General features: G+C 41.4%; 2 protein-coding genes across 10 annotated transcripts in view; one reads left to right on the top strand and one right to left on the bottom strand.

Annotated features, from left to right (window-relative positions):
• Positions 1-1340: 1340 nt before the first annotated feature.
• On the bottom strand, positions 1341-12662 carry Cdc26 (cell division cycle 26). 8 transcript variants are annotated; one of them, XM_023723204.1, is made up of 5 exons: positions 12381-12498; positions 12162-12236; positions 11066-11172; positions 10244-10325; positions 1341-2185 (listed from the first exon to the last, which is right to left on the bottom strand). In XM_023723204.1, exons 3-5 carry the CDS (start codon positions 11116-11118, stop codon positions 2009-2011), a joined length of 312 nt encoding a protein of 103 aa, XP_023578972.1. In that variant the 5' UTR covers positions 11119-11172; positions 12162-12236; positions 12381-12498; the 3' UTR covers positions 1341-2008. The 8 variants fall into 8 exon arrangements, with proteins under 8 accessions (XP_023578972.1, XP_023578974.1, XP_023578973.1 ...); XM_023723206.1 differs by lacking the exons at positions 12162-12236; positions 12381-12498 and adding an exon at positions 12587-12662; XM_023723205.1 differs by lacking the exon at positions 12162-12236.
• Position 12663: 1 nt separating this feature from the next.
• Positions 12664-25707, top strand: part of Prpf4 (pre-mRNA processing factor 4) — a 16409-nt gene continuing 3365 nt past the window's right edge. Inside the window, exons 1-10 of one of the 2 annotated variants that reach the window (XM_023723200.1) lie at positions 12664-12752; positions 13653-13830; positions 15865-16051; positions 17837-17924; positions 18602-18681; positions 18827-18920; positions 19912-20006; positions 21274-21332; positions 22204-22327; positions 23981-24070. In XM_023723200.1, coding sequence (XP_023578968.1) covers positions 12726-12752; positions 13653-13830; positions 15865-16051; positions 17837-17924; positions 18602-18681; positions 18827-18920; positions 19912-20006; positions 21274-21332; positions 22204-22327; positions 23981-24070 — 1022 coding nt within the window. In that variant the 5' untranslated portion in view covers positions 12664-12725. The remainder of the gene's footprint in view (positions 12753-13652; positions 13831-15864; positions 16052-17836; positions 17925-18601; positions 18682-18826; positions 18921-19911; positions 20007-21273; positions 21333-22203; positions 22328-23980; positions 24071-25707) is intronic. The other variant, XM_004638487.2, reaches the window with a different exon arrangement.

Genomic DNA, 25707 nt, shown 5'->3' with positions numbered 1-25707 from the left:
TGTACCAAGAGATTAACAGCTACAGGGGCTGGTGAGATGGCTCAGTGGTCTAAAGCACCTACTTAAAACAAGCTTAACAAAGCACAGGGTCCCCAGCACCACATGCCAGCCCGCCCCGCCTCCTGGTGGGCTGAGCTGGCCACACACACACAAGTAAATAAATAAAATTAAAAAAAAAAAAAAACAGCTACAATAAGACCTCAACTACTGATCTGGCAGTTGTCTCATTCTGTTAATAAAATGGCACGAAAATTCCTTGACACCTAACACTACTGTCCCTGCCGTCTCCACTTCCTTAGATTCAGCAGAGGAAGACCAAGAAAGCAGTGCAGCAATGAAGTTTACAATGGGCTGGGGAGATCACTCAGTAGAATAAGTGCTTGCCTGGCAAGCACAAGGTCCTGAGTTCAATCCCTGGTACTGCAAAAAGTAAAGTTTACAAGCAGTGGTTCAGAAAGCAGGTTGTGTTCAGATCTCAGCTCTATTACTTAATTGCTGAGCTTAGTTATTGTAAAATCAGAATCAAGTATCCTCACAGGAGTTAAATACATAAGGCATGCAGTAGTATCTTAAACAGTAGTGTTATTAGTAAGGCCAGAGAAGATGCTCAGGAGACATTGTTTTCGTGCTTCTGTGCCAATTTATGCTAGGGATTCATAGCAACAAAGCTGAGGCAGTCTTGTTCCTCCCTTCAATTTTTTATTTGCACTTCCGTAAGGCTTCAATCTAATATAACTTGGTTTTCCTATCTAAAGACAGTCATGAGAGGATTTTGTTGTTTTTGAGGTGTATGTGTGTGTGTGTTTGTGTGCAGTCTCACTCTGTAGCTCAGACTCGTAATGATCCTATTTTCTAGGGCCAGGTGTGCACCACCACACCCAGACTCCATCACCAGCTCAGCACACCTGGGTGTAGGGCGAGTGCGGCATGCGGTGCCAGGGATCAAACCCTGGCCCTCACGTTTACCTAAGCAAGCACTTAGTCCACTGAGCTATACCACTGGCGCTTGCTTTTAAGACAGATAAACTCAACAGGTTGAAAAAAAAATCAACAGGCTGGAGATAAAATTGAATGAATAAAGATTTTATAAAGAATATCTAAAGTACTATTATATATCTCTTTCTGAATCTCCCATATTTTTACTTAGATTTAAATGTCCTAAAAAGGGTAGATAAAATCCAATTATGGAGTCTCTAGAACTGACGATTCCATGGGTGTTTACTATCACAGATCAGTTTCTTGTTCCTGAATTTAAGAGATGATTCAAGATTATCCTAGGTTGTGCTACAATGTGTTCCTGTTGGAAAAATCATTAGACAAGTGAAAAATTGAAACAGCAACACTGTCAGGAGAGTTCCTCAGTTCTGCCTAATATTCCATCTCCCAATATTATAATCACAGTAGTTACAAAGCCATTCAGGAACACAGATCAGGCCCTTACAACTTGATCAGATTTATACAAAATCAATAGATCTAACAGCCACAAGGCCAGAGATCTTTGCAGACTGGGCATGGAAGCCACTCAAAACCTTGAATAAATGGGGTTAAATGAAGTTGGCAAGAACCAACCAGAACGTTCTGTACTTAGAATCTTTTAGTAAAGACATGAGGAACAATATTAACTTTTATAGAAGTTACCTTTCAGCATAAGCACTGGCCAGGCAAGCGCAAGGTCCTGAGTTCAACCCCCAAAAGGTTATCTTTCAAAGCCCAGGACTTAGCAGTGCTACTTTGCTTCATTAACGATGTCTCATATTTTCCAAAAATATATTTATTTTTAAAAACAAAAATCAGATGTTTTACACAGTAAAGTTTTCCAGAGACCAGAGTTCAGATTCCAGCTTAGTGTGAAAAGGTGAATACCAATAATTTCATGCAGAATTTATCTTTCTCTGCAGGAGGTAAAATAATCTGCTTCACTGTATGTACTCAATTCTCTAAATCTAGTTTGTATTTTTGCCATCATTTTATTCCATTCCAGGGCTCTGTCATGCAATGGAATCCATCTTTAAAATTCAAAATTTCCAAATTGAGATGAGCGATTGTTTGGTTTGGGTTGGGGTTTATAACCAATCCGATCATTAATCATTTGTTCCCGGCTCTTAGGGTCACTGCCAAGCCCAATGGCTCCTTCTCCATCATTGCCTCCTACAACATCCACATCTTCTTTCTGTTTCTTGCGGGTCTGAAAGTATTAAAATTTTAGGATTTAAGGCAACATTCTTTGAATTAGCAAATGTTTATCTGACATCTACTATGTACTGGGTATGTCATTAAAAAAATATTCAGGACCTAAAGAACAACAAACTGAGTACCCCAGGTTTTAGATACTTAAGGTTATAAAAGGGATACAGGCATGCAGTGATAAACGATAACCTGTATGCTCCAAGATACTATAGTCCAGTTGAGAAGCAAGCAAATAGACTATTTAGCACTGGATGATTAGATAGGACAGGGAGAAGCCCACATTGTCAGACACACGTTTATGTGTATGTTTTCAAAAGTTAAAAATCTTTAATTTTTATTCCTGGTACTACAACTCTACTCTACAGGGCAATATACCTGATACAACAACAAAAAGCTACAGTAGACCAAGGGTCTTAGTATATATCTAACTGATGCTACACGGAACTTGTTGCAAACTGGCTATGACATTGCCAGCCAAGAAGGGTTTTGTATTTAATCTACAGTAACATTTCTAACTACAGGTCATTATCCATTCTCTGGAAGATTTTTACATTTCCTATAATGCATCTTGGCCAACCGCCTCAAAGTAATCTCTACCTTTCCTAACAACTCTTCCCTCTCCTAAGAAATGCAGCCCTTTCCCACTATATTCAGAACGTTCTACTACAGTATCTACCACCACAAGGACTGCCTCAACTTTCTCCATTAAAACTGTCCCCCTCATATGTCCACAATTTGACTGCTATGTTCCATTACAATTTCCAAAATCATTAGTTTTCAAAGATAGCATAGCTACCACTGCCAAAACTTCAGCTATAACTGTCATAGCCTCTATTATAGCCACCATATCCACTACAATACCCTAGTTTCCACAGCCTAGCCCACTACAATAGGCTCTTGTACTGCTTGAACCAGAACCACCTAAACCTGTTACAACCACCACTGCCTCCCCTTCCACCAGTTTCCACCATGGCCAAAATTACTTCCACCACCTCCAAAGTTTCCCCTGCCCCAACTTCTCTGTGACCCTGTGGGCTATATCTCTTGCTTTAAAAGGGTCTTTTGCACTTTGCAGATACGCTAATTAACAATGTAGTATTTCTGAACAAGAACTTTACTAACTGTATCATTATAAAGTTATAAGCAAATCCTTGTCCACTCCCAATTTTTTTTAGATAGGATGTGGCCCAGGTTGGCCTTGAAATCATGCAGTCTCTAATGCACAATTCTCCTGCCTCAGCCTCGTGAGTGCTAGGATTATGGGTATGTGCCACAACTCCCACTTCCACTTTAGTCTTCATAGACATACTTTTTTTTAAATCATTCATTTATTTATTTGTTTGTTTGGTACAGGGTCTTATTATGCAGTTCAGACTCCTAGTGATTCTCCCATCTTAGCCTCCCCAACGCTGGCATTACAGGCAGGCACCACCATACCTTGTGCTCCAAACCTGGTTTCAGTGGCAGCCGGAACATGGTGCTAGGGATTCAACCCAGTTTCCTGCACCTGCCAGGAAGGCGCTTAGACCGCTGAGCTGTCTCCCCAGCCCCCTGACATACTTTTCAAAGTAGCCTCTCAAATTATTTTCTGTATTGTCTCTAAGAATGCCAACAAAAATTGTCTTCACTGTTAGATGTGTGCCTGGCTTACAGTGTGCTCTCTGGTTCTGCTCCATGCTCAGCAAGTTTATGTACCCCAGCTCTCACATCAACACAACCCGTGAGTGCCACCTCTCCAGATGTTCTTATACTATCCTCTGTTGGTATGCTTTGTGTCTAGTTGTTCCTCCAAGGCCTTATGCAGCTATTGGGGTGGCTTCTAGGGTTTGTGATTAATTCATGACCCAGTGCTGAGATTATGGGTATGAGGGCAACAGCAGATCTGAGGTGGGGAATCTGCGTACAAATAAGGTAGGGAGAGGCTTGCTAGCTGCTGCAGCCGCTGCTCCTCCCTTTGCTCTCTACTGTTTTTCCACCACTATGAACAGCTGCTCACTGCCATGTGCAGCTCTGCCTTGGAGCCAGCAGAGTATACACTGACACCTCCACTGTGAGCTAAAGAAATAAACCTTTCCTTTCCTAATTTTGGGTGTCACATATTTTGTCCCAGCAACAAGAGAAAAGTAATTGAAACATCTGTACTTCAAAAGTTCACATAAGCAAATAAATTTTCTGAACTGCTCTGGTTCCTTGCAATCACGGCCTTTTGTGGCAGTGGCTGAAATCAGGCTAGGGGGGACCTGGCAGTGCTTTATTACCATTTGGAGATCATATGTGATGCTGAGGTACATCTATTTTATATTAGAGGAGGCCAGGCTTCATTTTATTTTCACACAACATTTTGGTTCTTAAATCCTAAGGGGCTACAGAAGTCACAAAGTACATTTCAGTTTGTTTTCAAAAGGAGAAACTAACAGTGATCCCACAGTAACTACTACCTGACTGTAGATATGACATTGGATGATAGCAACTTGCTCTAAAAGGGTGAATAAAAGTTTGATCTGGAGCTAGTGAGATGGCTCAGTGGTCTAAAGCACCTACTTAGAACAAGCTTAGCAAAGCACAGGGCCCGCGGTTCAATCCCCCAGCACCACATGCCAGCCAGCCCTGCCCCCTAGTGGGCTGATCTGGCCACACACACAAATAAATAAATAAAATTAAAAAAAAAAAGTCATAATGTCCAACAGAGCATTAAGCATATTTAAAAAAAAAAAAAGTTTGATCTGGAGTTCCTTCTTAGGACTGATTAAGCACTACAGTGAGTCAGAGCTGGGTGCGGAGGTGCACAACTGCCAGTCCAGCACTCTGGGAGGCCGAAGCAGGCGGAAAGCAAGTTCAGGAGGCCTATGGGGAAAGCTTAGTGAAACTTTTGTTTTAAAAAATTAAATAAATAAATAAATAAATAAATAAACAGTCTAGGGACATAGCTCAGGGCAAAGGTCCTGGGTTCAATCCCCAATATCTTAAAATTAAAGAAAAAAAAAAAAAGTAAAACCAAGTATTGGGCCAGGGTTATAGCTCAGTGACATGAGCTCTTGCCTGGAAAGTGTAAGGTCCTGAATTTAATCCCCCATACTGTGAAAAATAAATAAATTTTTGAAATTCTGAAAAGCTAAGTATTATAGTGAAGCAAAGTACAGATTGAGTAGACCTTACCCAAAATGCTTGGAACCAAAAGTGTTTCAGATTTCAGAGTTCTTCAGATTTTGCAATATTTTAATACACTATGGAGTTAACATACCCCTAATCTAAATACCTGAAATCCTCCAAAATGCAAAACTTTCTGAAGTTATCTTATGCAACAATCATAACAGCCCACCTGATTCTCTTTAGTTTATCTATACAACCAGTGAGTGACATTAGAAACTTGTACACAAACACCTTTATGAAAACAGGTTCTAGGGGCTGGTGGGATGGCTCGGTGGTCTGAAGTACCTACTTAGAGCAGGCTTGGCGGGGCACAGGGACCACGGTTCAATCCCCCGGCACCACATGCGAGCCAGCCCCGCCCCCTGGTGGGCTGAGCTGGCCACACACACACACACACACACACACACAAATAAATAAATAAAATTTAAAAGAAAACAGCTTCTAGCCAGATGTGATGCAACACATCTGTAACACCAGCATTCTAGGAGGCTGACATGGGGAATCACAGGTTCAAGCCCAGCCTGGGCAACTTAGTGATTTAAAGAGACAACCCTACCTCTAACTCAATAAATACATGCAGCTTGACAGCGTAGCTTAGTACAAAGACTCTATGTCCTAGTGCCACAAAAGAGAAAGATAAACATATAAAAAGACAAAGGAAAAACAAGTTCTGAAAATCAGAAGACTCTCATTCTGAGAATATCTAACTGAAATCATTTAAAAGTGATCCCACTATGAACAACTACTGGCTACTGCAAAATCTAGTCAGACTAAATATAATAAAACTAACTTTAGCCTAAGATATGAAGTACTAGTTTTCTATATATATATATATTTTTTTTAATGTATTTATTTATTTATTTGGTACAAGGTCTCGCTACACATGGCATGCCATACCAGGGATTGAGTCCTGAGGTCCTTGCACTTGTGAGGCAGGCACTTAGACCACTGAGCTATCTCCCTAGCCCTAAAATACTAGTTTTCTACTGATTCCATTTTAGTTTTGGGAAAGATAATCCTTCCTTCCAAAATTGCTTTAAAATAAGTCAACCCATTACATAACTGCCTTTTTTCTTTCTCAAACAAAAATGTTTATGAAAGAAAAGGCAATACAATCAACCATAGGCCAAGCATGGTGGCACACAACTGTAATCCCAGAGTTGATTTTGGTGACAGAAGGATGTGCATATCCAGAAAGTGACAAAGAAGGCTGTTTTTTCATGGAGCCTTCAATCAGGTATTTCCTCCAGTTTTAACATGTGCCAGCCTCAGAATGATGTCCTGCATGCCTTTCTCAATTTTATCACTTAATGAGCTGCCTCCACTATAGGACATAATCTCCTCTTTCATGAGGGCATCGATTTCCTTGAAGATGTCCTGTATTTTGATCCAGTATGGGTGGTTTGCCTTCTGCTCCAACTCTTTGAGAAGATATCTGTCTCCTCGCCACCCTCTTCCTAGCTTGCTGAATGTCTCCTCTTTCTGTAAGTACAGAGTCCATTTCAAAAATATTGCTGGTTTGTTAGAATCCTCTCCAGTTTCTTGTAATTTTTATCACATAACAGACCATGAAAGTTGATTACTTGCTGCGCTATACTTTTTAATTTCCTTTTGAATTTTCTAAAGACTAGTAATGGAAGGATGCTGGTTTCCCATATCCATATTTGTGTTGTGTTCAGCTGTACAAGCACTGTGGCTCCCATGCCATCTAGGTCTGCCGCCTCCACCGTAGTCACTGCAATAATTTAGCAGAGAGACCGACTCAGTAGCAAGCCGACTCTGCACTGTTCAGTCTACTGGTATTTTATAAGACTCATTACATCTGAAGATTACCCCTACCTAAAATACAAGCTTAGTAATGCATTATCAATGTAAGTTCTTAAAATGTGACTGTTGCGATAAAAGCAGGGGTGGGAAAGAGCTTATCAGTCTTAATACAAAGCAAGTTGTGTTTGTGGATACATACAAGATATAATGTCCCCTGCTATACGATATAAACTTGTATTAGGATAGCAAATGAAAATAGATTTGTGGGCCAACCAAATAGCTCAGCAGATTAAAGGGCCTGCAAGCAGGTGCAGGGGCCAAGGGTTAATCCCCGGGGCCTGCCATGTCAGCCCCAGCCCCAGGGCCCGATGAGATAGCAATTAAGACTGGGCATGATGGCGCACATCTATAATCCCAGCTCTTGGGAGGCTGTAAACAAGCAGATCACTATGAGTCCAATCTAGTAGTGAGACCCTAAACACCCTGTAGACCCTTCCCTAAAATACGACAAAAAGAGAAAATAGACTTGTATTACACCTTCCTTCAGGAAGAAATGGCAAAGATGGATATACTAATCCTTTTTGTTTTCTGAGACAGAGACTCACTGTGTAGGTCAGGCTCACCTTGAATTCACTACATAGCCCATGTTGGGCTCGAATTTGAAGCAATTATCCTGCCTGGATTACAGGCATGTGCACCACTATGTTCAGCAGAGATACTAATTCTTGCTTCAAGGACCTCATGGCCCAGTGAAGAAAAAGAGAAAACATACATCTGGAACAAAGAGTGACAGTACCTATGAGAGGTATCACCACAGGGGCAAGAGGCTAGGTCTGGACCGAGCAGAGTCAACAGAAGGTAAACAGAGCGCTGTGTGCACAGGAACTGCGATTAAACTTGAAGATAACTTGGCAATAAGAGATAGAGATGAGCACCCTTAGGTCACAAAGAGCCTTACGTGGCATGCTAAAAAAATTTGGACTTGTTTGTTTGTTTGGTACCAGGAATCAAACTCAGGACCTTGTACTTTCCAGGCAGGCATTTGTGCCACTGAGCTATATCCCTGGCCCTGAAATTTGGACTTTTTCCCAAAAGCCTCCACGAATCTATGTCCTAGAAACAAACCCCTAATACTACGTAGCAAGTATTAGATATAACAAGGCCACATTTAAAAGTATATATCAGAGGGCCTGAGTTTAATCCCCGGTTCCACAAAAAAAAAAAAAAAAAAAAAAAGTACATATTGGGCCGGGGACACAGCTCTGTGGAATAAGTGCTTGCCTGGCAAGTGCAAGGTCCTGAGTTCAATCCCTAGTATCACCAAAAAAAAAAAAAAAAAAAAAAAAAAGGACATACTGACAACCCACTATAATGGTATATATTTGTAATCTCAGTGGTTGGCAGGCTGAGGCAGCAGGATTGCAGCAATTCTGACACTAGCCTGGGCTACACAATTAGCTCAACCCCAGCCTATACTACACAGTGAAACCTCCCCCAAAAAACCAATAAATGGGCTGGTGAGATGGCTCAGTGGTCTGGAGCACCTACTTAGAACAAGCTTAGCAAAGCACAGGGACCACGGGGTTCAATCCCCCAGCACCACATGCCACCCAGCCCCGCCCCCTGGTGGGCTGAGCTGGCCACACACACATACACACATAAATAAATAAATAAAATTTTAAAAAAACAACAATAAATGTAAATTCTAAAAAACGCTATGAAGCTGTAGTCCCAGCACTTGCGAGATGGGGCAGGAGGACTGCTGTGAGTTTGAGGCTAGCCTGGGCTACATAGCAAGACCCTGTCTCAAAAAAAAAAATTGAGGGCTGGTGAGATGGCTCAGTGATCTAAAGCACCTACTTAGAACAAGCTTAGCAAAGCACAGGGACCGCGGTTCAATCCCCCAGCACCACATGCCAACCAGCCCCGCCCCCTGGTGGGCTGAGCTTGCCACACACACACACACATAAATAAATAAAATTTAAAAAAAAAAAATGAGTCAGAAGGATCACTCTGAGTTCAAGGTCAGCCTGAACTGTATAGTCAGGCCATCTCAAAACACTACAAATTCTGAACCGGTTCATTCAGGACCCCTCCTGTCTCTCAGGAGCTATTCGTATTTCCCATTCCCCTTCTCCAGTAAATTTTCCTACTAAAACAAAATAAAAATAAAAAATAAAAATGCTAGGGCCAGCCAAATAGCTCAGTGGATGAAAGCACCTGCAAGCAGGGGCAGGGGCCAGGGCTAGGATCCCGGGGGCTGCTGCAACAGCAATTGAGACTGGGCGTGGCGGCGCACGCCTACAATCCCAGCTCTTGGGAGGCTGTAAACAGGCACTCCAATCTAGTAGTGAGACCCTGAACACCCTGTAGACCCTTCGCTAAAATACAATAAAATAAAAAACTAAAAAGTGCTATCGAAAAACATGGTACTGGGCTGGTGAGATAGCTCAGTGGACTAAGCACCTGCTTTGGTAAATGCAAAGACCCAGGGTTTGATCCTAAGTCCCACAAACCACTGCCAGTGTCCACCCCACTCCCAGGCACACAGAGGCAAACTGAGAACGGATGTGGTAGGGCATGTGGTGCACGCGTGTAATCCCAGCACTGAGGCTAAAAAGCTGGAAGATCACTGAGTCTGAGCTGTCTAGTGAGACTCTGTACCAAATATGTAAATGAAAAAAATTTAAAAATTAATTAATATAAATATAAAAATAAAAAACATGGTGCTCTGTGAGAATTTAATGAGAGCAAGGCAGCTTAGACAGGAAGGTCACATCCAACTAGATGAGTTCAAAAGAGCCTCTCAGCCCAGGGAAGTGACATCAAAACTAAGAATGGAAGAAAGAAAATACACTCAAGGCAGAAGAAATTGGTACATACAGATTTGTAGCCTATAGAACTATGAAAAGAGTAAGTGATGTTGTAAGTCACCACCATGCAGTACCTCGCCATGGCAGTCACAGGAAACTAACACATTAAATCTGAGATACCTGTAAAGCAACAAAATAGATTTTTCCAATAAACTGTTGGTGCAAGAATCTAAGGTTCTAAGGCCCCTATACTATGGGTCCCTAATTCCTAGAACCTATAAACATTGTTTTAAGTATGTCCGAAGGGTTGAAAGTTGTACTTTTACCTCTAGGTCCTTGCGAATATTCTCAAACTCTTCAATGTCATCAAGTTTTAGCTCCAGACGCGTTGGTTTCCGTCGCAGCATACTGAAGTCAACACAAAAGAGTGAGACCCAGTGAACTACGGCTGCTAAAAGTGGCAGAGAGGAAGAAAAGCTGCAGGTGATAAGATGCAGCTACAAATATGAGATCAATTTGTAAGTGTGCACACTAAATTGAATGGCAGTATTTAAAAATTTATTTTGAATCACGGACTAATGAAGTCTTTAGGTACCTGATTATTATATTTTTATTACGCGATATGGAGACCTATAACACTGTAATTTTTTTAAAAACTCTAAAAGAGCTTAAAAAATAGACAATTACCTGTAAGAGATAATTCTAGGCAACAATTTCATGCTATAGTCATATAACTCAAAAAAATATGTTAGTTAAAAAACTAAAGGTAGCCAGATGCAGTGGCCCATACCTATAATCCCAGCTATTCAGGAGGCTGAGGCAGGTTTCCTTGAGCCAGTTCAAGGTCAGCCGGGGCAAAACAGCAAGATACTGCATCAAAAAATAAGAAAGAAGGAAAGAAAGAAAATAATGAATAATGCTATTATGTCTTACTTCTATATATAGTAACAGAGTCAATGGACAAAATCTGCCCTACATGGGACTCATCAGAGATTGTGATCACTCTTGGAGCCAAAATCGGTTTGCTAGGGCTGGGAAGATGGCTCAGTGGAATAAGCACTTCCCTGGCAAGGGCCTGAGTTCAATCCCTGGTTCTGCAAAAAAAAAAAAAATCGGTTTGCTAAATACCATGAAAACTGTGAACTTACCAATTCACAGGATTATCCTCAGGCGCTAACTCAATCCAAAATGGGTAAAACATTCAATAAACAAACTCTTCCTGTGCTCCAACTACCAGTTAAAAGGCTGTCTGAATCTGTAGGGAAACAGATAAGTAAACAGAAAACTGTAACACAGGGTACTAAGAACTCTGATGAAGGTAAATACAGGGGCATTGCATAGGTCCTAGGCCAGTCTGGGCTGCACACGGATGACAGACAAGCCTTCCTGTGGGAAAACTATACCTATTTTACAAAGAAGTTGAAATGAGCTGTTCAATTTTATTAATAATGCCAGTCTCCTATAAAAATTACACATAGAGGTCAATTCGGTGAGGATTAAATAATGATGATGTAAATGAAAATTCTGTTAAAGTATCTACAAATATAGATGATTTTAACACGAATCACTGATATTTAACATTTCAAATTGCTTTGTACTAAAAATCACTATCTTGACGACAAAGTTCCAAAGAGGGTAAGGAAGTATTTAGAAAACAACCGGCAGACGGCCTTTTCGCCAACTGTGAAAAGCTCACCAACTCACCTCTTCAGGGCAGTATAGAAGGGCAAAAAGAGCTAGCTCTTGGAGCGACAGCAGAGGTTTTAACCCCATTACGCTACCGATGTTGAAAGATTAGCTTAACCTCTCCTAAGACCTTACTTTCTGTTTGTGTCTGTATTTTACAGTGTGACTGCAGAGTAAACTCGGTAACATTACAGCTTGACGCTTAAACGCTCAAAAAATAAACTGGGGAGGGCTGCCTGAAGTATAGCGTTGGGAGAAGTCTGTCGTTCAGATCCGCAAACGCAACTATTCTGAGAATCTTCACTCCTACCCAGCCATACTGGGGAGAAAAAAGAAACCACCTTATCTTTATCTGTGACATCCCAGCAACCGGCAGGGCAGACAACAGTGTGCATGCAATTTCCCTGACGCCTTCCTACCCACAATCCGATTCTATATTCAATTTAAAGAAAGCATTAAAGACAACAACAAAGCCAATCCGAAGCGCCTCCTCTACGTTTTTATTTTACTTAGGCGCTCTATTTTACTTAGGCCGTCTCTTGGAGTTTAAGCTCTTACCCCGTTCGGAGGAGCCCCAGGGGGACTTCCGGATCTTAGAGAACAGCCTTCTTCCCATAGTTCCAGGGCAGCACTCTAGGGTCGGGGACAAGGATGAGGGTTCCCATGGCAACATAGCCCCATAGCCCTCCACTCAGGGACGACGGAAAGCCCTCGAAGCCTGGGGACCCTCGGTTTGCGCTCGACCTCAGTCCCCAGCCACGCGAACCGCTTACCTACCTCTTTTCAAGCGTCTCTGCCCCTCCCGGAACCTCGGTTCCCGCTACGAATCTATAGCTTGGTTAAAAAAAAAAAAAAAACTACATTTCCCAGACTGCTCCGCGCTGCTCTTCCCGCAGAACCTCGCCATCTGTAAGCTTTCGAGGAGACTCACTACCCTCGACGAGACTAGAAACTCTACTACAGTACTACGACTCCCATCATACCTCGCGCCTCCCAGGGTGCCGCGTTGGTCCTAGATGCACTTCCGGCTGATGATGCAGTTCCGCTGTTCTGGGCGCGGGGTGGATGGTCTGAAACGTAGAGCGCGGCTTGATCTGGTGTTTCTCGGCTCCGGAGCCCAGAATGGCTTCTTCACGAGCCTCCTCCACGGTACAAAGCTATGGATCTCAGCTCACTCTGGCGGAGAGCGCAGGGAGGGTGGGGCTTCCCCCAAGAATGGGCCGTTAAGGAGCAGACTAGGGAGTGGGGGGCTGGGGTCAAGACTGCGGGACTCTGATGTCCTAGAGAATGGAGCAGTTTTTCTGCTCTCTTAAGTGCTTTCCTGTGACATAGATCTCTGCGCCTAACCCTTTGTGACCCCCGAACGATGAACACTTCTTCACTGGTCCAAAAATGGTGCTCTGAAATGGAGAAAGGTCTTGCCCAGGGGCGTTGTTTTTGAAATTTTAATGAGGCCTCCTAACTGCTAACTTACTGACGCATCTGTGAAAACGTTTGACACAAGCGCAGTAAAGTTATAACTCGTTTCTGCTTACCGCTGGGCTGGTTATTTCAGTCATCCTTGCTGTTCTCAAGCGATGAGCAGTATATCAAGTGTCATAAAATCAGTTACACTTCCAGCGGAATGAACTAAACATGTTCCAAGGCAAACCTTTCATAGACAATAACCGAAGGGGCCGGGGTGATGGCTCAGTAGAATAAGCGCTTCGCTGGCAAGCGCAAGAGCCTGAGTTCAATCTCCGGTTCCGCCAAAAAATAAAAAATAAAAAAATTTTAAAAATAGCAACCGAGACAACTTCACGAGTTTTGTCCACATCTACCTGCCAAATTTTAAGTGAGAGGCTGAAACACCCTTTCCCTAACCCCACAAAACAGTGAAGAACAGCTTTACTCGAATAAAAGGTCTAGTGAATTTGTTAATGTGTATAGTGTGACCTTTAGTTTGTGATGGAGTTAGGGCTCAAGGGCAGAATGATCTTCACCCTTTGTGGAACTCTGGTAAATTGCTAAAATTAAACTCTAGATTAATCCGGGTCTTTGATTTAACAGGCAACCAAAACTAAAGCACCTGATGACCTTGTTGCTCCAGTTGTGAAGAAACCACACATCTACTATGGAAGTTTGGAAGAGAAGGAAAGAGAACGCCTTGCCAAGGGAGAGTCTGGGATTTTGGGAAAAGAAGGACTTAAAGCAGGCATTGAAGCAGGAAATATTAACATAACTTCTGGTAAGATGCAGATTACAAGTCTGTCATTAGCTTTGGTGTTCTCAATTTTCTGTAATAAATGTCTTCCCAAACTTAGGTACTGCCAGCTATCCAGGTTTTTTGGTTTGTTTGTTTTTTTAGCTTATTTAGTCTAGGGTCTTACTACACAGATTGGACTCGTAGTGATCCTCCTGTTTTCAGCCTCCCAATCACTGAAAACTACTGGCTGGCACCAGCACAGCACAGGCAGAGATCAGCCCTGGTCCCTGCGCCTGCCTAAGCAGGCAGGCACTTTAGTCTACTGAGCTATCTGGCCTACCCTACCCAAGATTTTAAATGTCAAAAACTTTAGTTCTTCAACTTGCTGCTATGGATTTATACTTTGCCTACCCCTCTTAGCATCATCCAGAGAGTTCTTATAAACTTTTATATAGTCTGTCTTTTAGTAATTTAATAAAATTTATTCAATATACAGTTGGGTTCAAATTTATTCCATGTGTCTTTTTTTTTTTTTTTTTTTTTTGCATAACCGGGGATTGAACTCAGTCCCTTGTGCTTGCCAGGCAAGCACTTATTCTACTGAGCTATCTCCCCGGCCCCAATTCCATGTGTCTTTTAGAGATGTAATATAGTTCTAGTGTAATGAGTTAATGTAAAACTAAATGTAAAAAGTTACTCTGTTCAACTTTCTGTGACCCTACTTCCTTATAAGACCACAAGGAGGCTTGGTGTACCATTGATAATTCAATAGACTGAGAGTTTCCAGAATAGACCTACAAAATGAATCAAAAGTCGAAGTGTTTTTAACTGTGCAAAATAACTAAGGTGTTGCTAACCATTAAGGTGTTGCTAACACTAAGGTGTTGCACTTGCCAGGCAGGCACTTATGCCCCTGAGCTATCTCCCTGTCCCTCTGGTTTGGTTTCTATGTTGAGAACCCATAACACTAGTATTGGCTTGCAGCTAGAGTAGTTCGTAATACTAATACCCTTTTTTAGTTCTTTACTTATTCTTTCATAAAATGAAATAATCTTAAAAAAAAAAAAATGAAATAATCTTTTTCTTATAAAGGCAACAGTTTTAAAAGAGCAAACATTATAAAGTCTTGCATTAATCCCTGATGTGCTGTGCTGCCCCGCCCTTGGGGCACACTGAGATGTAATTGAGAGCGCCTGTAATCCCAGCACTTTTGGGAGGCTGAAAACGGGAGGATCACTACAAGTATAGTGAGACCCTGCAGATCTTGTACTAAATAAATGAATAAAATAGGTGGCCAGGGAGATAACTCAGTAAAATAAGCACTTGCCTGGCAAGTGCAAGGGCCTGAGTTCAATCCCCAGTTCCACCAAAAATAAAAATAAAATAAAATCTTGCGTTAATTGAGCATATATTTATGTTTTAGTACAGGTACAAAAATTTTTTCTATAGGGGCTAGAGAGATGGCTCAGTGGTCTAAAGCACCTACTTCGAACTAGCTTGGCAAAAGCATCAGGGACCGCGGTTCAATCCCCCAGCACCACATGCCAGCCAACCCCGCCCCCTGGTGGGCTGAGCTGGCCACACACACCTCTCTCTCTCTCTCTCTACCACATGCCAGCCAACCCCGCCCCCTGGTGGGCTGAGCTGGCCACACACACCTCCCTCTCTCTCTCTCTCTCTCTCTCTCTCTCTCTCTCTCTCTCTCTCTCTCAAATAAATAATAAAAAATTAAAAAAAAAACAATAGTGAAAAAAGAGACCATTTTAAAAAAAAAAAAAATTTTTTTCTATAAATGAAACCATAATGTATTTTTTAGTCTACATTTTTCACTATGTACTGTTAAGGATATCTTACCATATAAGTGACAAGAGTTTCAATTTTTGTTTTGTTTTCTTTTTTGGAGCCAGGGTCTGGTGTGTAGCCCAGGCTAGCTTTGAATTCACAGCAGTTCTTCTGCCTCAGCCTCTGGAGTGCTGGGATTAGAGGCATGCACTACCACACCTAGCTTAGAAATTATTTCCTTTCCCCATTTGAATATCTGGTGAATGTGCTGATTTTGCCTTTTCTTTTTTATAGGAGAAGTGTTTGAAATTGAAGAACACATCAGTGAGAGACAGGCAGAAGTGTTGGCTGAGTTTGAGAGAAGGAAGCGAGCTCGACAAATCAACGTTTCCACAGATGATTCAGAAGTCAAGGCATGCCTCAGAGCCCTGGGGGAACCCATCACACTTTTTGGAGAGGGCCCTGCTGAAAGAAGAGAAAGGTGCCCTTCCTAAATATTTCCTCTCATTTATTAATCACTGGGTTCTAGTTCCAAGTCCACTTGATCTTCAAGCTGAAGCTTCAATGTCTGAGATAGTTTTAGCAGAATCCTGGGTCATGTTTATATAGTTTAGCCTTTGGTCACAGTCTTAAGCCTCTTTCTTTTTAGAAACAGGGTCTTGCCAAGTAGTGCAGGCTGGCCTCAAACGAGGTGATATCCTCTTGCCTCAGCCTCCCAAGTGCTAGGATTGCAGGTGTGTGCCGCTACGCCTGGCTATTCTTAGGCCAGTTTTACTCTATTGCTAACTTCTCCTTATGAACTGTGAAGAGGGTGAGTGCCAACATAGTCTCTTCCCACTGTAGTATGAAATTTGAGTAGGATAAACATTGTTGAGCTTCAGAAGCTTTGATATCAGATATGTTCCATTTCAGTGACATAAAACATACTGATAATTTTTTTTTTTTCCCTTTGTGGTACTGGAGATTGAACTCAGGACCTTGTACTTGCCAGCCAAACGCTTATTCTACTGAGCTATCTCCCTGGCCCTAATTTTTTTTTTTTTTTTTTTTTTTTTAAATAAGACTTCTTGTGATTTGAAGGTTCTGAGGTATCAGTGAAGATTTAGTCATATGCAGTTATGAGGCTATCCTCTTGACTATTGTGATGGGACTCCCCTGTCCATCATTGGCCTTCTTGGAAAGCTGGTTTATGTTTACACCCATAAGGTCCTTGCCCCTAATGTATTCTTTTTTTTTTTTTTTTTTTTAGGAACCGGGGATTGAACTCAGGCCCTTGCACTTGCCAGAGAAGCGCTTACTCCACTGAGCCATCTCCCCGGCCCCCCTAATGTATTCTTGAACCCATTGCAAACTGATTAACTCTTATCACCTGGAAGTTGTACTTCATAAAAGTCAGCTTTACTAAAAATAGCCCTAAGGGGGCTGGCAAGATAACTCAGCAGACTAAAGTGCCTGCTTAGGCAAGCTTAAGCAAGTGCAGGAACCTCATCCCTCTCTGGCCTTGCCCCCAGGTTAGACTGAGCTGGTCAGTTCCAGGCATGGTGGCACATGCCTGTGATCCAACACTGGGGAGGCTGAAAATAGGTGAATCACTATGAGCCGGAGTTGTGTAGTCAGACCCTGTAACAACCAAATACATTTTTAAAAAGCCTAAGGGCTGGGGCTGGTGAGATGGCTCAGTGGTCTGAAGCACCTACTTAGAGCAAACAAGCTTAGCAAAGCACAGGGACCACGGTTCAATCCTCCAGCACCACATGCCAGCCAGCCCCGCCCCCTGGTGGGCTGAGCTGGCCACACGCACACATAAATAAATAAATTTAAAAAAAAAAATAAAAAAAAAAGCCTAAGGGCTAAGGAGATAGCTCAGTGGCATGAGCACCTGCCTGGCAAGATCAAGGTCCTGTGTTTGATCCTCCACACCAAAAATAAATTGATAAATTAATAAAGATAGCCCTAGTAGATTGACAGGTACTCCCTTCTCTTCTGCTTTTGCTCTTGCTTCTTGAGCTCATTACGTAGAATTCAGTACTCCCCATGGTTTCAGACATTTCAAGATTCACTGGATCTTGAAACATATCCCAGTACAGATAGGGATGGGGATGGACTACTATGTCTTTAACCTTTTTTTTTTTTAATCTGGTGGAACAGGAGCTTAAACTCAGGTCCTTGTGCTTGCCAGGGAAGCACTTATTCCACTGAGCCATCTCCCCGGCACCTTTAACCATCTTAAACTCAACTGTTTATATTCTGATATTTTTGATTACAGGTTAAGAAACATTCTCTCAGTGGTTGGTACTGATGCCTTAAAAAAGACAAAAAAAGATGATGAGAAATCTAAGAAGTCCAAAGAAGAGGTAAAATATGTCTTTGGCTTCCCAGCATAAGCAAGAAAGAAATGAGGGACTATTCTTATTATCTATTTTCAGTGGTATTCTTGGGGGAGGGGGAGAAGAGGAAGGAGGAACAAGAAGAGGGGGAGAGGAAGGGAGGAGGAAAAAAATGTTTGTGAAGATTCTGCCAGTCAGGAATATTTATTGACAGTAACTTAGATTCTTGTGTGAATATGAGTGGAGCTAACTTGAGTTTTCAGGGAAAAAGTCATAGTACTCTCAGGAAGGATTTTTTTTTTTAATTTTTTCTAGGTGTTTTTTGTTTTTTGGTTTTTTTTTTTGTTGTTGTTGTTGTTTTTTTGGCTGGCTCAGGCTGCCTTAAGGTTGGGTCTGGCAAGGCCTGGGGAGCTAGGGATCGAACTACAGTCCCCTGCACCTGACTGGGTTTGCCCCAGCAGGCGCTTAAAGAACTGAGCTACCCAGGAAGCCCCCAACTCTTGGTATAACTCAAGAAACCATTTTTGAAACACTAAAAACCTAGTAAGACATTATAAAAAGAAATACAATAGAATATCCATATGCCTGACTTCATCTGCCTCCTGAACTAATTTGCCTTTGTAGGAAGTGATGCTATAGGGTACAGTGTGGGAGGCACTGGTGTGCGTCAGACCTAACATTTCTGCTTTTGATTTGCTATCCAGTATCAGCAAACATGGTATCATGAAGGGCCAAACAGCCTGAAGGTGGCTAGACTATGGATTGCTAATTATTCACTGCCCAGGTAAGCTGAGTAGCTAGAAGAAACTTACTCTTTTATGAACTGAGGATTGGCTTTCTTGTGTTGGTGGCTGTGTGAAATTAAGTTATAGTTATGTGCAAAGCCTTGTTGTCCCTTTGCTCTTAGTAGTGATGCTTTTGTTTCACAGGGCAATGAAACGCTTGGAAGAGGCCCGTCTCCATAAAGAGATTCCTGAGACAACTAGAACATCCCAGATGCAAGAACTGCACAAATCCCTCAGAGTAAGATGTTCTCCATGATTGTCCAATATCTTATCTTACTAAATTTTCAGCCAGCCAGATAGCTCAGTGGGCTAAAGCACCTGCTTATGCAGGCACAGGGAGCAGGGTTCAATACCTGGTGTGCCGTGTCAACCCCACCCCATGGGCACGCTGAGAGGCAACTGAGACTGAGTATGGTACATGCACTTATAATCCCAGTGCTTGGGAGGCTGAAAACAGGAGGATCACTACAAGTCTAATCTGTGTAGTGAGACTCTGTAGACCCTGTAACTAAGTACATTAAAAAAAAAAACCCTAAATTTTCTACTTTGGCCCACATTGAGTAAAGGGAAAGGTAACTACAGTTGTTTCTCCCTGCTGGAGCTGTCCAGTGTGAGTGATGCCATATCAGTTAAGGTAGCAGGAACCCATTATACTTTGCATTCAGCACAGGCCAATGGTTCTACTCTTGACCTCTTTTTTTCTTTTATACCACAAATTGAAGTTAGGACCTTATGCTTGCCAGGCAGGTGCTTATGCCCATGAGCTATATCCCTAACCTTACTTCTTTCTTTAAATTTTAATTTTTTTCCTTTTTGAGACAGGGTCTTGCTGTGCAGTTCAGGCTGGCCTTGAGCTCACTTTGTAACCCAGGCTGGTCTCGAACTCACAAAGATCCTCTTGCCTCAGCCTCCTTAGTGCTGGGATTATAAGTGAGCCCCACCATGCCTGGCTGCTTCTTGTAGGTCACACCTGTGTTTTAAATCTCTCCAAGGTTTGCATTTTAGAGGTAACTGCACAGAAACTTGTGATAATAAAGCTAGAAAACAGCTAAATTTACAGATAAGCCGTGATCCCACTCTTTCCTTAATATGAGTGTCTCCGAAAGTGGGAGAGGCTTGGGGTGGGTTAAAACTGAAGGTAGGTTGGTTGCTTGGTGGAAAAGCCAAGGAAGTCTTGAGCTGGTCTGTGAATAATTGCCATTTGTCTTTTTGTTTGTTTTTTTTTTAAGTCTTTGAATAATTTCTGCAGCCAAATTGGAGATGATCGGCCTATCTCTTACTGTCACTTTAGTCCTAATTCCAAAATGCTGGCCACAGCTTGTTGGTAAGTTGCATTTTACAGTAACTTTTTACTAAATAGGGGACAAACTCAGAAAAAAGTACAATCTACCTTAACTATTACTTCTTCCTCTGCCTTTCACGGTCACACCGAACTACAAATGCTAGGGCTCTCCCTGCTGTGTAATAAGACATAGGCTTGAGCCCCAAGATCCTTGGCATGTAGCAGTCTGTCATGTCCTCAACGCTGGCACTTTGGAGATAGCGAGTTTATAGACCAAGTTCTGTGGTCTGGCTCTAAGATACATAATTCCACTAAATTTCAGTGTTCTCTGTAAAATGGAATGAGATAGTATTTCTAAAGCATTTTGACTTGATAGTGCCTAACATGCAGTGAGAACTGAGTGGGTGTTCAGTAATGGCTTTGTGTTTTCTCTTACCACCACATACACTGAGAATTCTTAGGGTGTTGTAACTTTGTTGTCTTATTTGAGTTTTGCTTTTTTGAGGCAAACTTTTGACTAATGAGAGAAGAAACTTTCTTTTTTCTTTTTTCTTTTTTCTTTTTTCTTTTTCTTTTCTTTTTTTGTGGAACTGATGGTTGAACTCAGGTCCTTGTGCTTGCCAGGAAAGTGCTTATTCTACTGAGCTATCTCCCTGGCCCCGGAAACTTTCATTGAATGTATGTAAACTACTTAACTAGGCAGAAATTCAGATAGTGATTCAAGAAAAAGCCAAAAATCTCTGCATATCTCTCCATCTCTCCCTGCCTCAGTTACCTCGACTCTAAACTAGAAGTGGTAATTCTTGCCTTAGCTGCCTCGGAGGTCTGTTAGATCTTCTGAGACTGTATATGTATTTTATATTACATACACACATATTGTTTAAAAGAAGCTTCTTAGATTTCCAAAACAAATTTTTTTTTAATTGAAGTATTTTACAGGTGACAAAATGATTCAAATTTAGTATATGTGCTGCCGAAGTGAGCACAAAATGATTCAAATTTAGTAGCATTTTTGATAGGTGACTCGTTCTGTCTTCCCCTGCAGTTTTATCCAAAAATTAAGAACAATAGTAGCTTGTGCACATTATAGCTCAGTAGAGGCCTCTAGTTAGTTGCCTAAGAACTGGTTATAGCTGTGTCTTCTGTTAACATTATTATAAGTTTTTTTTAACATTATTATAAGCTGTTTTTTGTCTGCCACTATAAAGCATATAGAGGGTGAGGAGAGATTGTCCTTTATTGATGTTACCCAGATCCCTTTTCTTCCCAGACCAACCCTGGCTGAGATGCTTTCCTTTGTATTTGATAGGAGTGGGCTTTGCAAGCTCTGGTCTGTTCCTGATTGTAACCTCCTTCACACTCTTCGAGGTAAGCTAGCATCTTGTCCAGGTAAGTTAGAGTGTTATTTAGATCCCACTCTCTCCCAGCATAAACTCTGTTAAGCAGTAAAACTGCCTGGCACTCAGACCCCATGCTGCCTTGAGTTTTTAAAAGTTAATTTCTTTCTCCCTCTCTCTGCCCATCTGTCTTTTTCTTTCTTTTTTTCCTATTCTTTCTTTCTTAAGTCTTGTTCTTTTGGTTTTTGTTTTTGTTTTTTTTGCGGTACCAGGGATTGAAATCAGGACTCTGCGCTTGCCAGGCAAGTGCTTATTTAATGAGCTATCTCCCCAGGCCCTTTTTCTTAAGTCTTGTGCAGTTACCCATGATTAAACTCATGATCCCCTTCCATATCCTCCTGAGTAGCTGAGATTAAAGGCATACAATTGATTCTTTTTTTTTTTTAATTTATTTATTTAATTCATTTATTTTTGTGTGTGTGGATTGAACCATGGTCCAAGTGTTTTGCTAAGCTTGTTATAAGTAGGTGCTTTAGACCACTGAGCCATCTCACCAGCCCCCATACAATTGATTCTTGATTTGATCTAACAGAGTTTGGTTTTCTTAAACCACAAGGTGAGACTGTAGTGACCTTATAGCTTTCATGTCTAACCACACTGTTAGCCTTTTCCAGTGTCTGAAACAAAAAACATGGGGGTTTTGTTTTACTTTTTAATTTTAAATCAATCTTTTTTAATAGTAGTTGGATAATCACTTTTTCTGTATACATATACTTGTTCTCTAGTATAAAAATACTTGTAAAAAAAAAAATACTTGTATTACAGTGCTCATCATTTACACATAGATTATGAAAGTGAAAAGGTAAAAACTCATTAACTTTCACCTCTTTACACTTCTTTAGGCCATAATACAAATGTAGGAGCGATTGTATTTCATCCCAAGTCCACTGTCTCCTTGGACCAAAAGGATGTCAACCTGGCTTCTTGTGCTGCTGATGGTTCCGTGAAGCTTTGGAGTCTTGACAGGTATTGCCATTTGCAGCCCATCCTGCCATTCCTAAAGTAGGTAGGTGATTGGCTGGCCCTCAGGACCTCAAGATAAGGATCTGGCATTAACCCCAGAGATAATGCAGACGTCAGCATACTATAATGTGAAAATAGAAATGAGATTTCATTCTTGGACCTTTTTGTAGCACAGGAGATGTGCTGAGTTTTTCTCACAGTTAACTTTGGGCCTCACTTTTTGTCTGTAGCATAGTGGTCACTGTTACTGGCTGCAGTTATTCTGGAAAGAATACCAAATACGCTGTTCGGTAGAAGACTAAATATACTAGTCTTGGCCGGCTGTTGGCTCTTAGCACAGTCACAGGGCAGAGGAAAGCAAGGTACTACCCAGTAGTATTGTCAAAGAATGCTCCTGGTACCTGTGTCATCCTTCTCCTAGGATTTTCCTACTACAACAGGTTTAATTTTTTTTTTTTTTTTTTTTGGTTATTTTTACTAGTCCCCTTAAAAATTTGGAAGCACCTTTTTGGCAGAAATTTGAATTCAGTTGCTTAGTTTCTTTCCTTGGGAAAACACAGCAAGGTTTTTATTCCTGAGTTTTTTAAGAGTTAATTAGTGTTTCCAGTCCTTGCCAGACTGGGTCTTAGCTATGAGCACAGCAGATTTTAATTGGCTGTGGTAATACTTAGCAATGTTGGTTCCCTTGGGGCAGTAGTTAGTTCTGTGTGTGCACATTGATAAAAGTTCCCTTTTTAATTGCCCTCATTAGAGTTCATGTTTATTTCCTTCACCAGTGTTTCAGGTCTTCCTGTGGTTCTGAGAAGCCGACTTTAATGATGATCAGGAAGAGGCAAAGCCTCTTGTTTACTTGGGAATTCCTTTTTCCACTTGTGTCCTTGAATTGTCTAAGATCTGAGGAAGATTTATCTGTAATCCACTTACACCAAAACTATTTAATTTCGGTGTCCTACCTTTACCAAAATATATTTTCTTTCTAGAATCCAAGCACTGCTTTGGTGCAGAGTGTACTTATCAGACTAAAGTACCTTAGTTTTCTTTAATCCTAAATGGCATAGTATTAAGAATTTATTATCACAGTTTATTGAAGGTAGCGGTCAAGTTGTCCTGTGCATACAGGAGATTATCCCAAATGTTATGTGTTTTGTTTTTGAGACAGGGTCTCACTATATAGCTCAGGCTGGTCTTGAGCTCATGGTGATCCTCCCGCCTCAGCCTCTAGAGTACTGGGACTACAAGTGTGCACCACACGCTCAACCACTTTCCCGAATCTTTTAAACCTTGCAGAGTGGTCTAAATTATTGTTAGCCCTAATGTGAAAGGTTTTGTTCTGTCTTTGCTGTTCTGAGTATTGAATCTAGGCCATGGTTGGCAAGTGCTTTACAGCTGAGCCACATCCCCACCTAGACCTAATGTTTTAATAAATTGAGTTTTTGGGGGGAGATAGGGATGGGAGGGAGTACTGAGGACCAAACTCAAGACCTTGCACTTGCCAGACAGGCGCAACACTGAGCTGTCTCCCCAACCCAACAAATTTTTCAGTGTAGTTACGGTCTTCCCCACTTACACAGAGTGGCATAGGAAATAAATTCAGTGAATATTTGTAGATCTTTAAAAGTGTTCACTTACATATACATATGTTTGGTTTCTTTTTAGTGATGAACCAGTGGCAGATATTGAAGGCCATACTGTACGTGTGGCCCGTGTAATGTGGCATCCATCAGGACGCTTCTTGGGCACCACCTGGTAACTCCCCCCCCCCCCGCCCCTTACTGTCTTATTCATATAGGCCTGTGGCGTTTTAGTAACCTGTTTAGTTATCAGCTGGGAAAATTTTTAGAGCAGAGATCTTCAGGTAGTACTTAGGCTGTAGTGAATTGAAAGAGTGTGTATGATATAGGGAGGGATAAGTATATTTACTTTTAAACTGCCACAAATGTATTAGAAGTGTTAATTTCACTCTTAAACACACACACACACACACACACACACACACACACACACACAGCGTTAAATCTCTGCCAACAAATCAGTTTCCCTTTCTGGTCTTGTAAATTCACTGAGACTAGAATCTCTCTAGAACTTTTCCTTTGGGATATTATAAACATATAGTGGAATGATATTTTTAAATTTACAATTTGATCTATTCAAATGTGTACCACCTGTGACCCACACCTGTCAATGTTTAGGACATTTCTATCCCCTAGGAAAGTTCTGTCATGCCTCCTGTTAGTCTCTTCCAAAAGAACTAGTCTGATTTCTATTATGATAAATGCTGTCTATTCATACTGTATGTATTTATGTCCGAGGGTTATTTTGTGTGTCTTTTATTGTTGATTTTTGTTTTGTTTTTACTTAGTAGAACACTTTTAAGACTCATTCCTGTTGCTACATGTATCATTAGTTCCCATTTATTGCTAAAGAATAGTTTATTGTGTGTGTGTTGATGGACACTTGGGCTTATTTCCACTTTTTGGTGAGTCAGGATGAAAGCTGTTATATTCTTGTGCAAGGCTTTTCCTGGGCATATGCTTTTCTTTCTTTTAAGTAAATATCTTGGAGTGCAGTTGCTGGATCATAAGATAGGTGCATGTTTAACTTCAAACCTCCAACGTCTTTCTTTTTTTAATGCTTTCTTTTGTGGGGGTGGTTCAGCCCACCCTGAGGGCCAGACTGGAGCGGCATGTGGTGCCAGGGATCAAACCACAGTCCCCTGTGCCTGCCTAAGCTTCCCTAAGCAGGCGCTTTAGGCTGCTGAGCTATCTCACCGGCCTCTTCTAATGATTTTTTTTTTTTTTCCAACCTCTTTTTCAAAGTAGTTGTACTACATTATGTACCCAAACTGCTGGATGCTTTACTTTCTTCCCGACATCACATGTTGTCAATCTTAACATTTGACCTAGTGTAAAAATCCAGAGGGTAGTGATATCTTACAATTTTGGTTTTTGTTGTTTTGTAGTACTGGGGCTTGAACTCAGTATCTTTGCTTCTTTTTAATCTTTTTCTTTTGAAACAAAGTCTTCCTAAGTTGCCCAGGCTAGGGGGCATACGGGTTAACTTAGTTGTTTAAGCACCTACTGGGGCAAACCTATTCAGGCTCAGGGGACCACGGTTTGATCCCCAGCTCCCCATTCCTTACCAGACCTGCACTTAAAGCAGCCTGAGCCAGAAAAAAAAAAAAAAAAGAAAAACTCTTCTAAGTTGCCCAGGCTAGGCTCAAACTTGCAGTTCTGCAACCTCAGCCTCCCAGAGTTTTAGAATTACAGGTTTGCATCACCATACCTTCTTTGTCAGTAATTCTTATTGGCCTGGTAACTATTGGTATTGGGTACTTGGTTACATGACTACTAATCTACATGTCCTTTTTTTCAGATTTTTTTTTT

The sequence above is a fragment of the Octodon degus genome, unplaced genomic scaffold, assembly GCF_000260255.1.
Source record: "Octodon degus isolate 3935 unplaced genomic scaffold, OctDeg1.0 scaffold00098, whole genome shotgun sequence".
Taxonomy (NCBI): Eukaryota; Metazoa; Chordata; class Mammalia; order Rodentia; family Octodontidae; genus Octodon; species Octodon degus.
Note: the sequence above shows the minus strand (reverse complement) of the source record. Positions and strands in the feature narration are given on the sequence as shown.